The following is an 18,125-nucleotide window of genomic DNA, read 5'->3' as shown; positions in this document are numbered from 1 at the left end:
GGAAGAAAGCGGCCACGTTCCAGAAAATTTCTATAAATCACCAGGATGAAGGAATTTATGGAAATTAACCCCTGGGACGCCAGGCTCCATATGTGTTAATGGAGCCTGGAGCCCCTGAGGCTCATTTGCATACAGTCTTTCATCCGGATGGTAGATGTCCTTTAAATGTGCTGTGCAAAAAGTTTACACAAAACTTAATTCAATCTATGTAATGAGGCTACCAACCTAAAATACTGATTATATGATGAGATAATATTATATAGGGAAGTAGTTTCTGCTGATCAAGAGAGTTCTAGTTCAGGTCAGGAAGAATGTTTTCTCAGCTCTGGGTCCGTTGGCATAAGCCTTGCCTTCCTCTGGAGCAACACTGTGTAATTGAATAGGTTCCTCTTGATGGACTGATATCTTTACTATAACACCCTAGTTAAACAGGCTGATTAGACCGCTACCTTAATGTACCCCTTAAAGCCGTACTCTTATGTCATTCAAAAACAAGGCCCCCGACACAAAAAGAAAACTTTAATTCAATAAAGAACAGGAACAAAACACTAAAGTTTTATGGAGTTTTTTTTGGTGCTTCTTTTATACTTTTTGTCTTCTTCGAAGCCATAATCAAAAAGAAATGTTGTACAAACAATGTAATAAAAAACAGATATCACAACTTATATCAATTTTCGCTCAGTCACATCTCTAGAGATAAACACCTCTTAGAAGGCAGCAGAAATAGTGCGCTAGGATTCTATCGGAGCTTTGTAAACAAAATTTCTACTTTCCTCTTTCTCAATGATATATCTATGTAACAGCTTGTTTTGTGCATCACAAAACACATTTTCTATAATAGCAAAAACCTCAATAGGTTTAAAAGAAAACTGAACATTAAATATGGAGTTTAGAAAAAGCAGCTGTTTGAAGCTTTATGGATTTCTTTGTTTTCAGGGCTTATGCTGCATTTTTACACAAACGTGCACCCACATGGCTACGGCCAGACGGGCACACGCTGGGCACGCTGGAGACAAGGAGGGATGAGCGCTGCTCACCCATCCCCTCTCCATAGAAAATAGAGCTGCACGGCCAAAGATAGAGCATGTTCTATCTTTTTTGCGGACCACGGCAAAGTACGGTGAGCACACGTTGTTCTCATCATACCGAGCCTTGGCGCCATAGACGACTATGGGGAGCGTATATACGGCCAAATATTTGCGGCCACATATACATCTCCTATACGTTTGTATGAATTCAGCCTTATTCAGACAGATGTGTCCGTTGCGTGTCCGCAAAAAAATGTTGACATGTGATGTGATATCCATGTTCAGTCCATATAGTATCCGCATCCGTCTTTTTCATCTCAGTTTGTCATTAAATTTTTTTTTACATCTGCCAGAAAAAAATGTGTTTTAATGTATTTTCTGCCCCGCCCAGCTGATTGTTTAGCAACATGTGAGACAAAACGAGACTGCATACAAATGTCATCCATGTGCCGTCCGATTTTTCCATGGATCCATTGACTTTAATGGAGGTCAATAGTCTGCATCTGAGAAAAAATAGTGCATGCTGCAATTTTTTTTTCTAACAGTCTACACATCAGTGAAAAAAAAACGGACATGTGAACAGACCCATAGAAATCAATGCGTCAGAATGCCATCTGCAAACAAAACGGAGAGCATGCTGATGTAAAAAATGCCCGCCTGAATGAGCCCTTTGATAGGTTATAAATTATGGGTCCAATACCCTCTTGTGATAAAGAGACTGCAGCACTTATCTGAACGTTGCAGCCTCTTTAAACTGCTGACTGGATGGGGGGTGGGCAAGTATCAATCCCTGACAATCTGACATTGATTACCTAAGGTACTAGAATAACGCTTTAAAATTGATTACAAGGTGAAACAAACAGCACCATCATTTTCCAGAGACTGTGTCTGGTACTGCAGTACAATCCCTTTCAGTTCAAGGAGTTGCGTTTCCATACCATAAATATAAGATTAAAACTAACTTATTTCTTCCAAAAATAGAACCAGTTTTGACTAGGTAGTCAAAACTGGTTCTATTTTTGGAAGAAATAAGTTAGTTTTAATCTCTTTCCAATCCCATTAAGATGTAGCAGGTTGAAAGTACAGACAATTTCGGGTTCTGCCCCTGTGCCATCCCACCGTAGAACACTTCAGTATGTGCTATCCAGGTCTAAATATTACTTAACTCTTCAGTGCCTTTTTCAAATATGGACTATGTAAATGTATAACTAAATTTGTAACCAGATTGTTTCCTCGTGTTTTAAGATGCTTTTCATATAATAAAGGATATGTGTTTTTGACAAAGAAGACCTGTGGATATCCTTTCGTGTTGTGCCGGTTCCATTTTTTTCATAAATTTGTAAGGGGTATTGATTGAGCACAAAGTCAGGGAGATCAAAAACTTGTACAATGATTTTACTGCTGTAGATCAAAGAGATTTGCCAGAAGTTCCCATTTATGGTTTATACTGTACTTCAAAATGGCTACCATTGCAAGCTCAAACGGGACCTTAGCCTAACTCAGTCAGGGGTACAAGTACATCTCTTACTATGATTGGATAATAAATGAATTCTTGGAGTCAGAGCACCCACCGGTCATACAACGGTGGCCTATCTGGAATACGGTTTAGGCCATAATACATTTAAGTGGTTGTCTTATAAAAGATTACCCCAGTCAATAGTTTGCCAAGAGAAATTTCAACCAAATGAAAAAAATACTCAAGTATTATATGGCTAATTGTCCCTTCATATGATACAAGGACAGCCTGAAAGCGATCCATTCATATTATGTCCACAAGCCGTAGAAGGTTGAAGTCCTTCGAGATACATACCCTTGAAGGCTTGAATACATACCATATATAAAATGTATACTTTATGTAACATCTAAAAGAGCACTTTCATTAGAAATAAAAGGAACCTAAACCTACAAGAAAGGTGTATATTTCACACTTGCAACCGAGCCAGTGAACAACGCCAGGAAAAATTCACTCTACAATATTTATTTGGTCTGTAGTTTTAGCCACATTTGCTAAATTTTCTGTACTCTACCGAGTGCTTATAAAAGTAATAAGTGGACTCCCAAATTCAATAAATAATACTTATAAGCATAACTAATGTGGAATTTTTCTACAAGCATGCAGAAAAAGATGTGACTGCATTATATATATTAAACAAAGTGATTTCCTGCTGCTTTACTTCCTGAAATCACTTGCAGGCCATTTAATCATTAATGAACCATATTAACTATACAAAGAGAAGTGATGCTAAAAAGCCTGGTGTAATTGGAAAGAGTACAATGTAAAGCCCCGGTGACCACTGTATGGTTGACTACACCACCAACAAAGGACAATAGATTTCTCACATTATATACAATAATCCAAAATACTTCTTACGCCAAAGATCTACCATTGATTGACATCTTTGTCTTACAGTTCTTCTAGTCAGATACTTAATATGCTTGGGATGAGTTAGATTACATTTTTTTAAGATAATTTTAGATTACTGTATAGCCATCATATTGTAGGGACAAGACATCAATGTGTGATCGGTGGAGGTCTGACTGTGGGACCTCAACTAACAAGTCTGTAAAGCCAAGTTTGGTATCTACTGACCAAAGCCTCACTAGACGTCCGTTGATAGACTGAAAACATCAATGTTTTTTTTTCCCCTCCGAAAATCTTTTTACATAGTTTTACCACAACAATAAACCATCAAAGAAGTAAAGTGTACAAAGAAGTATTCATAAGAATGAAGCATTTGGATGTCTACACCATAAAGCCACCTGAAAAGTCACAGTTTATCCTGTGTAGAGCCACAACTTTCTGAAGGCCAAAATAATTCAAATTGTGTACAGTACCCAAAAAAAGTGTTTTGTATATTATAATAATAATAAAGCTTTATTTATATAGTACCATCATTTTCCGCAGCTCTTTATAGGACATTTTCCACAAAAATACAAAAATATTGTGTCAAAACCGTGGTTTAAAGAATCTAACAAACAGAATACTTAAGCTTATTGTCCAATTTGGATTTGGGTTATTTAAAGGATCCGCAGAACTTAGCTGTTGATATTCTTCTTATTGAGGTGTACAGAATGGAGCAGCAGCTAGCTTCCTCAAACTTTACCCTTGAGAACTCCTACTGTGTTCTAATTATGGGTGAAGGTCCAAGTGGACAGACCCCTCGCAGGAAACATTACTTATTTTAGGAAGAAGTAACATATGTTAATGCCTGGAATATCTCTTTAAGAATAAGCTGATAGTGTAAAGGTGAAATGCATTCCCCATGAAGTAACAATTCTAGAACAATTTCTACACTTCCATTTCCCTGTTTAGAAATGTATGAGACTTGGGCATCACCAATTATCAATTTATTCACAAATATGAAGAAATAACAGAGGAACATTTTCACTCATTCCTCAATATATTGTCTCGTAACTCCCACTGATGTAAATAGGTTCAACCTGGAAAAACTTTTATATGTCACAACTATTAAAGCAGTTTTTCACTCACATAAATTAGTGGCTGTATAAAATGTACAAAATGTCCTGACATAGTCAAATGTCACCACTGTCGTCAATCACTAGCTTTCGATAACCCACTACAATTAGTAACTGCCGCAATGAAATTCCCTTATGCTGGGAAGTAATCACTGGTCAGGAAGTGAAGAACTTTGGGTAGCATGTAGCACCAGGTTCTGGGAGGTAGGGGTTCAGAGAGGCAAGTATGTATTAATTTAGCCACCAAGGCGGTTTTAGTTATCATTTCATTTCTATTTGGAAACTTCACATCCCTTTCATATTGCCATAAAGGGGCAGCCTCTTTGCCAGAAACTCCATATCCAAGATCATAACACATGCAAGAGTTTAACAGCAAGTTGATATTTGCCCTAAATTTACAAGTAAAACCTATATCCTTGATATGAAATCTGAGATACTTCAACTAGTTGAAAGACTGATGTGAATGCACAAAAATAACTAAAATGATCAAGTCAAAATATAACATAACCTAGACAATTATTACTTTGAAGTTTTTTTTCCTAGTGATCTTCAACCTGCATCTATCATCTATGCAAAAAATCTGCATTCCATGCCAGCATAAGAAACAAATGCTACAAATACAGTATAAACTACTGTCATAGTGATCAACACATCACCATTTTCACAAGGGTCTTATGAGTGTTTGGGTAATGGGCCATATCAGCTCTACAATCAACCCCGATTATAATCTCTAAAGAGACTTATTTATATTCATATCCTATCAAGGATGCCCAGCAAACCATCTGTCTTCTACTGTCAGGTGTCTCCAAAAGCCACATACATCTCAGTGTCAAGAGGGCTCCAGTAGCAAGTGTCACATAGCATGTCCCGAGCTGTCCCCTAAACACACAGGCATCTTCACTCCATTCAAAATGCGAACTGCTAATTATTGTTCTTTCTACTTAATGTCTTAAAACAAATGACACCGCCAACATTTAGTCAAACAAAACTCACAGGATCCTTCTTTGATGACCAATGTCTGCCCATGCACCAGATTACAAGCAGTGTTATCACCAGAGATAAGATTTGGATTGTACAAATACTTCAAAGCATATCAGTTGTCATGGAGATAATAAACATTCTAAATTACAGGACGAAAACACGAATGAAACAAGAATGGGATTATTTACTCGAACGTAATGGATGTTCATTCCAAAACTTTCGATCATTTCGGAGAGTCTAAGTCAATTAACACTAGTATTCCCATTTTTTAATTTTAAATAGTCTTATACACATCTTTTGATATTCACTTTAATACCCACACAGATTTAATGGAAAAATGGTATGAGAGAAATAAAGACAATAGTGGGAATTATGCTTAAGAAATTCTCAAGAAGCCAAAATCTTCCTATCAACAACGTAGCCTCAAGCTGGAATTTCCCCACCGAGACATTTTGCTGTTAATTGCCTCATTGTAGCGAAAGATGATTCCACAAGAGAAAAAGAACTCCTCTCAACTTGCCTTGTGGCATTTAAACCACCTGTTGATCGTTTTAGCCGTATGCGAGAAGGTATTTAAAAAGAGAAGCCTTAAGAATCAACACTTTTTGATCAATTAGTACAAAAAAAGCAGTGAAAAAAAATAACATACTCCCCCCCCCCCCCTGGACTTAACATTCTTTCCTTGACTCAAAACTCAGAGTAATACTTTTTGACTCTCCACGTCTCTTCACATGGACTGTCGTTATCTAGTGCATGGAATGTCAATTGAATTCGGACTCATCGGCGTCCTCCACCTCTACCTTGTTCACATTGTTTTATCAGAAATATTTAAAGGAACATTTTCTCCACCCATAATTTGAGCCGTGGAACAAACAAGATTGTATGAAGATGAATCTTCAGATGAACAATAGATAAACATCTTCTAATGAGGGTTTCAATTTAAATCTCGAAAGAGGGTTTTGCGTTACAACTTTTCCAAACAGTCACAAGCCTTAAAGTCAATGATCTCCTGGCTTTGAAGACAATCAGGAGCCTATCACTGAAAGTAGACTGTCAACAGACCTTATAGATTAAATGCCTGCTGCACAGGGTGATGATCACCAGAATGACTGTACATGGAGAAGTCCGTTCTCCATTATTGCCCGGTGAAAAAATGTCCCATAACCAAATCAGGATCTTTTATAGAGAAATTAAGATTAAAGCCCAAACACAAAACCCAAGTGCTAATAACATTATTAATGTTTGTTAACCGTACTAGGGGAAGGACAACACTGTACAAACAAAATAAAATGGCATTTTGATGGCTGCTACTTAACTTATCGACAATATCATTGACTAGCACTGGTCAGTGAAAGAACCCTTAAAGTGTGACCAACTTAATTGATTTTGGCACATGATAAGTGATAGTATCAGCTTGGTTGTAAGTTTCTAAGAACCTTCAGGTGACAAAATTACTAAAAAGTGATATTAACCAAACGACCATTGACTACAGAAATGTAAAAACAATTCAACATACAATATCACAATATTCCTCTTAATCACGCCCCAGATTCGCAAAGTTCTCCACGAAGTAGCAATCAAATGTTCCTCCTAATACAATTGGTTAAAATGGATTGGCCAAAATCTCAACCTTCAAAACCATTGACAAATCTGAAGTTCAAAACATACAGTAGATACAGAACTAGAAAGAGGCCATTGACAACTATGCAGCTATTCTTTATTCACTTCGATTCATCAAGGAGAAAAAAAGCGAATGTGTACAATAATAATAAAAAAAAAACATTCAATGAAATCACCATGAGAGACATGGTACAAACATTGTGTTATGAAGGCTTTCTCCAACATTCCTACACACAGCAACAGAAGATTAAATATAGGCTCAATTCTTTCTGTTCACTGAAACAATCTTGTAAGCATCTGGGTTTCCGAAGGAATAAAAGAATCTAGTTACGTTTTCTCTCTCTCTCTCTTTTTTTTTTTTCAGTTCTTTGAGCGCTTTTGATTTGACTTTTCATAGGCGAGCCATCCTTGAGTGATGTCAAAAATAGCTTTTGAAAATAAATGGTGAGCCTACAAGAGCATTCAGATATATTCGTGTTGGACTTTCCACTGCAGATTTCGGTTGCAACTTGAAACAGCTGCTTGATTTCAATGTATCTCAGGCATCACATTGTGATACCAATAGCCTGTTAAGTCTCTGGAAATGGCAAATCTCCCTGGTGAAGTCTACAAATAGAGTCTTCTCGACCAACAGCGGGATGCTTAACCCTCTTGGTACCAAGGCTGTGGTGCCAGTCAAACCAAACAAGTCGGGTATTGTTTCTTGGTGGGGGAAGAATTATAGCTTCTTTAGATAACCCTAAACAGTTCAGAATGATAAAGGAAATGCCTGAAGGGATTTAAAATTGAGATGTAGCAGAGTTGGGTTTGTCATTTAACTATTTGGGGGCATCTCTGGTAACTAAATAAGAAATATGCAGTAAGGTTTGAGTGGCACCACAACCTTGGGAAGGGTTAACCATCCTACTGTTGGTCGAGAAGACTCTATTTGTAGACATCTAAGAGTAAAAGATTGTGATGGGCCAAATGATGTAGCAAACTTTTCTAGATCTACACATGTCAACACTTATATATATACTTTCAGATTCATTATATATCCCATCTTAGATATTAGGCACAACATAATTCATTCATTGTTGGAGTATCTTTAGTTATTGGTCCAATACTTTGTGTAGAAAGTGTATAGCCACCGGATAGGCATCACACTGTTGTTAGCAAAGACTATGCTAAACTTGTCAATGCCGCTGATGTAATCCATAAGAAAATGTATATAAATTCAAGTGCAGGTATCATGATGTGTAACCTGAAGATGGTCAACCAACATACTACAGTAACAAAGGAGCTGTCAGATGACAGCGCCACAAACATTGAACGGCTAATTCAGCCCATGCTACCACTATCAAAAGGTGGTAATCATGACGATGAATACGACACTATGTCACTATGTTATGGCATATATGTAGGGTTAGTATTAGTGGTGGGTCAAGTGTATCGGAAGGTTAATGTTAAACTATTTCCTAATGGGATATTCTTAGAAAGTCTATAAAAGAACTAAATATTAGTAGCACTAACCAAGGTTCCAGAAGCCAGAAAATATTAATGAAATTTAAAAAAAGATGAGGAAAAAAAAAGAAAAAGGATTTTATTACACTAGGACTTGAGTGACCTAAACGGAATGGTGCATGTGCCAATAATACTGGCCATCGATACGTGGCCAATACATGAAAGAAGACAACACATTGTACACAGCGGCCATCATGGTGAAAGAAGAAATTATATATTATCAAGTTACAGAAATGAGTATTTTCACCAAGGTTTAATACTCAGGTTTACTTGAAAAACAAACTGTCAGCGCAAACTGCATAATTTATACTAAGACTCGATCATAGAGTCATGATCTACAGTATAGTCAACGATGGACAACGATGTAAAGTTATTTAAAAAGTAACATTTAAAAAAAAATATATATATATATATATATACACAGGCGGTCCCCTACTTAAGAACACCTGACTTACAGACGACCCCTAGTTAGAAACAGACCTCTGGATATTGGTAATTTATTGTACTTTAGCCCCAGGCTACAATAAACAGCTATAACAGTTATCACAGGTGTCTGTAATTAATCTTTATTGTTAATCCTGGTTCTTATGACGATCCAACATTTTTAAAATCCAATTGTCACAGAGACCAAAAAGAATCTGGCTGGGGATACAATTATAAAGTATACAGTTCCGACTTGCATACAAACTCAACTTAAGAACAAACCTACAGAACCTATCTTGTACGTAACCCGGGGACTGCCTGTATATATACATATACACACACACATCATGTATAAAAAATATGTAGAAATAAAATACACATAGACCCATAGTTAAATAATTCTGTAAAAAAAAGTCAAAATATAAAAATAATGTAAAAGATCATTTTAAATTAAAATAAATAGAATATGAATATGTATATGTATATGTAATACAATAAATAAATAAAATAGAAACCTTTCTCCCAAACTTTAGATGTAACAAGTGGCAGTGAGGCCGTTTTGTATGTAAGCGTATAACTCACGCCATAGACACGCCAGTCTTATATACGAATAAGAGGCAAATACGATCATTATTTTTCGCCTAGTCTCTGTTTACCCATCAGGTTTTAAGGGTGAGGGGGATTTTTGTTTATGATGAAATCGCTCTATTATACGAATTATGTGGCACCTGATGAATACTCAGACTAAAGATAATCTATGAAGACCCCAGAATCAAGGCCGAGCACCCAGAGACTGGTAAAGCGGCACAGAAATAATAATAATAAACAAAATATAGATAAAGAAATCTAGAAAGAAAAGTAATAATAAACTGATGCTTATCATTGGTATTAACTGTACTGTATGGGCCATATATATATAAATGTGTGTGTGTGTGTTTATGTGTTTCTATTATTCGACCCAGATTGATGGAAGATGTTTAAATTTAGACAAATAAGATAGATATACATATATCTATCTATCTATATATACATTTTTTTGTTTTTTATACATATAATTTTTTTTTCATTAGGGAGACACCAGATGATTCTCAGCGTGGTGATAATTCCATGTTACACCGTGGTCATACACTACATGGGAGAGTGTGAATATTTTATTAGGGAAATCATCTGCTTCTTGCCTGGACGGGGTTAAGTGAAGTCATTTAAGATCCTCGGCAAGTGACATAATTTAACCTCTTTCCTACAAACAGGTACCGGGCGAAACTATTTTCCTTATGAAATATTTACAGACCCAGTTCTCATTGCAGTCTGTGAACTGGATGAGGAGAGGAGATGCCCTTTTCTATTTTAAACAGCTTGTTAACCTGTCAGGTGCCAGCGAGGGAAGGGCCAACCGTCGGCAAAATATTGCCGTATCGGCAAAGCGCTCACTTCTTATATCTCCTATTAGAGCCCTAGTGATGTAGCAGTGCCGATCTGATCATTGTATGGAATAGTACCGCAATAACACTTTGCAGTCCTATGTAAAATTTGTGCAAATTGCACTACCTTTTACCATATATAATCTATAAGCTCCATTGCCAACTCTGATCACTGAGGTAGGGGGAAACCCTTACAGTTTACTTGTTAACCTTATAGTTGCCAAGGGCTAACACATGGTCCACAATATTGTCCAAAAACAAATTGTCTCCATAATTTGTATATCACCTCTGACCTCTTAGGGGAGACACAGATGTAGCAGAGCTGAACTGCTTGTCTATGATTTAGGCAGTTTTATGTAAATTGATTAATTGATTGAGTCTGTAGGTATATATATATATATATATATATATATATATATACACACAAATACGCAGCACTCCCACAGGCAAGGAAGAAGAAAAGTGGACCCTTTATTCCATCAAAGCTGCGACATTTCAGCCCCTATGGAGCCTTTCGACACATACACGTGTCTTGATATGCGCTTTAAAAATACATAGAGTATTAACGTCAGTACAACATGTTAAACCATATGACAAACTTAGCTCTACTGAATCTGTATGGCTGTAATATAAAAAAAAATGCATCTAATTAGATGGACATGGTCTTCTTTCACAATCTAGTGTAAGGATAGGAGACTAAGGGGCGGTGGTGAAGGGGTTAAACCCAAGGATTGGAGTAAACATGCTGGCATGGAAGATTTCACCCATCCAAGTCCCATTATGTGACAAATCCCAAGCTTTAGAATGATTCTTTCATAGAGAGGAGCAGTGTAAAAAAAAAAAATCCCCCTTTGTTCCGGCAAAACAAAAACAAAGAATTAACAGCAGTTTGTGTCTCGCTGAGAACGAAGTTAATATCCAGAGCTGCTGCGGCTGCTGCTGCTGCGGGGGACGTGAATGCAGAGATCCTGGCAACAGGCAGCAATGTTCATACTGAAGTAATTACAACACATTTTCGTATTAGCGTTTCCTAATTGCAGGAAATTAGACTCATGCTTTATTAAGACAAGCATTTCATATAGAAGGGGAAAAAATCCTCGGGCCTGACACAATCTATAGCGCCATGGACTACAACTGCAAGCAAGATTACACCTGGAGGCAAAGAGACTTAAAGGGACAGGACAGCAAGTGCCACAATGTGTAATAGAGAGATAGAGGGGGGCAGCAGATACATAGATAGATACAGACACAGAGGAGAATAGAAGAATATCTCCAAAGATAGAAGATGTATATGAGATATATGTCATAAGGAGAGACCAAGATTGCATAGACAGATAGATAGATAGATAGATAGATAGATAGATAGATAGATAGATAGACAGATAGATAGATAGACAGATAGATAGATAGATATGAGATAGAGTATGACATATGTAGATAATATACAAATATCTAGAAAAATATAAGATCTATACGAGATAAATGGCATAATAAATGACCACTGATATAGCATGTAGATAATAGATGGATCTGAGGAATATAACATAAGTAGAGACTGATATGAAATAGATAGATAGATAGATAGATAGATAGATAGATAGATAGATAGATAGATAGATAGATAGATAGATAGATAGATATGAGATGGATAGATAGATATGAGATAGTGATAGATAGATAGATAGATAGATAGATAGATAGATAGATAGATAGATAGATAGATAGATAGATAGATAGATAGATAGATATGAGATAGTGATAGATAGATAGATAGATAGATAGATAGATAGATAGATAGATAGATAGATAGATAGATATGAGATAGTGATAGATAGATAGATAGATAGATAGATAGATAGATAGATAGATAGATAGATAGATATGAGATAGTGATAGATAGATAGATAGATAGATAGATAGATAGATAGATAGATAGATAGATAGATAGATGAAAGATAGATAATAGATAGATAGATAGATAGATAGATAGATAGATAGATAGATAGATAGCTTATGATATATGTAGATAATGGATGGATGTGAGGAATATCACATAAGTAGAGACTGATATGAAATAGATAGATATGAGATAGAGAGATAGGTAGATAGATTATGATATATGGTGATAATATAAGAATGTACATTAAGATTTAAGATGTATATGAGATATATAGCATAAGGTAAGACCAACATTATATGGATAAAGTATAAGATATGTAGATAATTTAAGAATATATAGAAAGGTTTGAGATAGATATGAGATATATGGCATAAGGAGAGGCTAATGATAGATAGATAGATAGATAGATAGATAGATAGATAGATAGATAGATAGATAGATAGATATGAGATAGATAGATAGATAGATAGATAGATATGAGATAGATAGATAGATAGATAGATGTAGATAATATAAGTATATCTAGAAAGATACAAAATGTATTTACCGTAAGTCATATTGAATAAGTAGATACTGATATTAGCTAAATAGATAGAATATGAGATATGTAGCTAATATAAGAATATATAGAAAGATATATGATGAATATGAGATATATGGCATAACTATGGAGATAAATGATAGATAGATAGATAGATAGATAGATAGATAGATAGATAGGAGATAGATAGATAGATAACATGAACATAAAGATACAGCAGTACTGATTTAGCCATAAGTGATAGGATCATGCAACAGGATTATAATATTATAATAACTTGAAGCAAATGACAAGCTCCAATCTTCCGCCTATATGTGTCTTTATAAAAGTGCAAAATTGATCCACTCACTCTATAGGACTGTACATATGTATAAGTAAGGGGACTTTCTGTTGCAATAAAAATAACCAAAATGTATCAGTAAAAGGCACAAGATATAAACAGCAGTGTATGTCTGATCCTTTCATATACAGTACACACACTATATATATATATATATATATATATATATATATATATATATATATATATAGCTACATAGACAGATACTTAATAAAACATGCTACAAGTGTTACTATACTGATATATTAGCTTTCTTTGCTCTGTGCTAGAGATACTTTATGGCTTCACACAAGTCACATATCACAAATAGATACATGATATCTACCACAGGACATGGGTTCTACCCCACAAATATTCTGGAGCAGTGATCACCCCCTATAGATATCTATACGCTTCTTCTAAGCTGTGGATAAACTGCATTGTCGTGCAATTTGCAAACACGTGGAGTTTCCACTCAAGTCAGCAGAGGTTCATGAGGGATGTCACACAATCTATCCATCTCACCCACATGTCCTCCGCCTGTAAAGCGGCAGAGCGAAGGGTTAAGAATGCATCCTGTACACACATACATGCATATATATATATATATATATATATATATATATATATATATATATATAGGTCTATCTAAGGGCATTGCTGCTGCGACGCCTCTTTTATCTATGTCTAATAAAAGGCTCCATAAAAAGAACATCTTGTAATTTCTCATTCAATCTCAATGTTACATATTTTGCAGTGAATTGCGCTACTGTATTCTGTAAAATCTTCACCGCCCCTCCCCCCCCCAACCCCTCGTGGGAAATGATTTTCTCTACATAACGATTCATTATTCTATGGACTATAAAAATTCCCAGTCTGCGGATCCGTTTTCTAGTGTTTCGCTATCAGTGAGCAGAATCTAGTGATGTATCAATTATTAAAGCTCTGCTAATCACAACGCACTGGACTTTAATGCCTCTCCAGCAAGAGACACGTTTTAATCCCCCCCCCCCACCATCACCAAAAAAATCTATATATTGTCATATAATCCAAAGATCTGATCAATACAATGACAATAAGTATAGATCAATCCTTGTGTTACCACTCAAAAACTTTACCAATGGCAACCCTCCTATAGGTCCCACTAGGAAGGTGCTGAAAAAAGTTTTCCTTGTTAACCCCTGCCAAACTAAAGCAACCAATTTAGGAAATTTAGAAGTGACACGTAACGGCGACTAGATTTATTTTTGTAATTTTTTTAAAAAAAATTCTACAGCTGCGTTGATTGGTTCGATTAATTGTTGATTAGGAATGCGGGCAAGATCAATCATTTGCTCCGGCTCGGGCATGAATACTTGCCACTAATTGAATGTGACAGTCCAGATTTTTCCTTCCACTAAATTTAAAATACAAACACATGCAGGTCTCTGGCAAGGTCTCTGGTCAAAATGAGTTCAACAGTCACAACAGATCCAAAATGAGGGAAAAAAATGAAAAATTCTCAGCTCCCAAAACTAAAAAGAGAACAAACGAGACTCGCAGTTAACAGGGGTTGGACTGGAGAAAATTACTGACACCTAAGTAAAGAAAGACTAATTTAAACAAGAAGTCGTAGGATGCTTATAGTCATGATGGGATTTTAGCCCCCAAATTACACACAATACACAACACTTGGCTTTGAAGGACACAAAGAATCCCACTAAATATCATCCTCCTGACTGAGAATTGTTGCCAATGGGGAAACAAAACTCCTCTTGCCTCTAAGCAATTAGGAACAATTATATGTCTAATTAAGAGATTTTAATGTGTGCGCCTGTAGGGGGGGGGGGAAGGGGGTTGTTATTGAAATGCTATACATCAAATAATACTAGGTTTCCACTCAAGTTTTTTGGAAAGCCAAAAACAGCGACTGTGAAAAGTATTGAGTGACAAAACCACATTGTAGAATAAAACCATAGAATATTTACAAATACTATTTAAAACAATAAAACTATAAATATTTGGAGAAGAAGAACCAATCCGGATCACTATTCATAAGGGGCGGTCAAAATGGGTAGGCCAAAATGATGCGAGACGGGTTCTTAGCAGCTACTGTAAATGCAAATTAAAATAAATATATATCTATACATAAAATATACAAAGAGCACCAACATATTCTGCAGCGATTTACTATAAAGAAAAAATTCCCAAAATTATAATTTAGGCTTACAAGCCCATTGAAAGTAACCGGAGTCTAATGATAAGGTGTAAAGTAGTATTTACAGGAGGCAAACAGTGCAAAATACGGGTTTTAATCATCTCCCTTCTTGCCATTTGATAAACGAGCCCGAAATCACCTCTTTTCCAGCAAGAACTGATATCTCAATATAAATACTCAAGCCAAGAAAAGGTGTTTGAGGCAAGTTTTGTTTCATGAAAATAGAAATCATTTAAGAAATGATTATGGTTTAGTGTCATTTACCTTAAGGGCAAACATTTAAAAAAAAAAACACCCACACAGACTCTCGTCTTAAGCTAAATCCTGACATAAATCACCAAACAAGATGCATGACACCAATGTAAACAAAGACGGAAAATACACAACATAGACTTCCCCCCCATGTGCTGCAGCGTAGGAATACAGTTGTCACCAAACATAACATTGTAACAAAAATACAAAACAAAAAAAACCTCACTGGACTCGGTAGAATGAGGACCATGTGACCTTATTTATTTTTTAAAGTTTTTTTTTTTTTTCTTTAAACAACTCGGAGTGAGTCCTTATTTTTTTTTTTTGTTTTCCCAACTTGTTTTATAAATTTGGGGATTAAAAAACATCAAAGCAGTGTCCACATAGAAGCCAAGTTTTAGAGGATCAGTGTGACAAGTCGCAGCATGATAGATGTTGTTCTTGATAAACGACTTGTTCAAAAGACACACTGTAGCTTTCATTTCCTGACCAAAACACACTTTTAATTTGCAACAGCAGAGAAAGGCAAGAGTGTGAGTCAGACCCTAATTCCCAGATTTTTTTTTTTTTTTTCAGGCCAAAACAAAATACCACAACTGCAGAGCATTTAATAGACCATGTTTATCCCTGGGAAAGTCTTACCTACCAATTAGGTTATATAATTAGGTTATATAAAGTTATTTTATTATTATTTGTACTACACACATATATATATATATATATATATATATATATATATATATATATATATATAAATTAGGGGTTTTATTTAGGAAAAATCCACAATTTTATTTTATATTATATAACTTATTCCAAAAATTTTGGAAAAATGTATATTTACAATAACTCAATATTATTGGTCAAAATAATGCCTAGACCCCCCCCCATCCCTTTCCCACGACATACACTGTACTATTGCTTATTTCACATTTTCTAAATGTAATATCCTTCTCATCACCAACAGAAGTCCAATCTGCTCAGAATATATATTACAGCTTTAAGATCACACAGGGAAATCTCCCATCTGGCAATCAAATTCGCTTCAACAGCTCCGGGAAAGGAAAAAAAAAGAAGGTTCTGCTCTCTACAAAACATTTCCCAGTGCAGATTATCTTCATGCAAAATAAACAGTCTACTTATTGATCTTTTCGTGTCAACAAGTACCACAAATGCAAAAAGAAAAAAAAAAACCTGTAATCCAATAGGTCTGTGTGTTTCAACATTGTTAAAATAAAGCAACTAAATTTTTGTAAAATGTACTTTGTACTACATCGCCTTAATATGGCCTGTACATAACCTTCTCCGATAATCTCTCGACATCTAGGAATTTATCGTGAAACCTTCTACAGTAGTTTGTTATTTTTTTTATATATATTTATATCAAAACCCCCAAAATCTCCTTAAATCCTTTCCACTGCATCTCCACTGACCTTTAGTATAGTAAGGCAAGGATAAGGAATGAGAAAAGCGAGAAAAGGTTAAAAAAATGTCAGGAGCTGTTTTGTTCAAACAATTAAAAAGTGTAAAAAAAAAAAAACCACATCAAAAAGAAGCAACATACATAAAATAACCTTTTGCCACCGGATCATTAGGCAAATCGATCCGAACAGCAGTTTGGAGTTGTAAATAGGGATTTTACAAATTGTAGTGAAATAGTTTTCATGAAATAATGGATGGAATGAGGGCAAAAAAACATAAAAGGATGAAAAAAAAAATGTAAAAAATGTATTTATTACTGAGAAAAAAAAATAATGCAGACGGATCATCAAAGTTTCGACTCTGGAACTATGAAAAGTTGCCCATTAGGATGGCCTCATGGCCAATAGTAGAGTCTTAAGATTATTATTGAAATTTTAAATAAAAATTAAAAGAAGTTTTTTCCGGAATCCCTAAGTATTTGCATGCATGAAGTGCAAACAGTTGAACTTCCCCCCACCCCCAAATGCTATTAAGCTGTCATTATTATATTACACACATGTGAAGTAAATTCCAAAACTGACATACCATATACACTGCTGCTGCTGATCATGTCTTTAGTGCCAGCACAAGATGTGGAATGGGATTTTTTTTTTCACAAGCCGGAATTCCAAAGGTTGATTTTCATTAAAGCCACTTTTCCTCTCAGCTATCAAATGTCACTGCCTTGAAACGTGGGCCCTTTCGTCAGGTATTCATTTAACCTACATGCATATAATTAAGGGTGGAAAAACAACATCAACACAAGAGGATCTCACATCACAAAAGAAGAGGGAGAAGTGAGAGATAAAGCAGAGGAGATACAAAACTGTCTGAACATTCACTCTCATTCAAGCCAATAGGAATAACATGACTTTATTAAATTAAGCATCTACTCCCCCCCCCCCACCCTCTCCGGATAACAATATGCCCACCATGCTGCCTAAACCCCCCTACTTATTACTAATCCTGATTTCCTATTCACACTGGTGCAATGCTAAACTTTCT

At 35.6% G+C, this 18,125-nt stretch overlaps 1 protein-coding gene across 1 annotated transcript in view; it reads right to left on the bottom strand.

Moving 5' to 3' along the window:
* The window catches only part of FIGN (fidgetin, microtubule severing factor), a 110,540-nt gene that overhangs the window by 91,592 nt on the left and 823 nt on the right, over window positions 1-18,125 (bottom strand). The window contains exon 2 of the mRNA XM_072121858.1: window positions 17,667-17,842. Coding sequence (XP_071977959.1) covers window positions 17,667-17,691 — 25 coding nt within the window. The 5' untranslated portion in view covers window positions 17,692-17,842. The remainder of the gene's footprint in view (window positions 1-17,666; window positions 17,843-18,125) is intronic.

Source organism: Engystomops pustulosus, chromosome 8, assembly GCF_040894005.1.
Source record: "Engystomops pustulosus chromosome 8, aEngPut4.maternal, whole genome shotgun sequence".
Lineage (NCBI taxonomy): Eukaryota > Metazoa > Chordata > Amphibia > Anura > Leptodactylidae > Engystomops > Engystomops pustulosus.
This window is presented reverse-complemented; position numbering and strand designations above follow the sequence as displayed.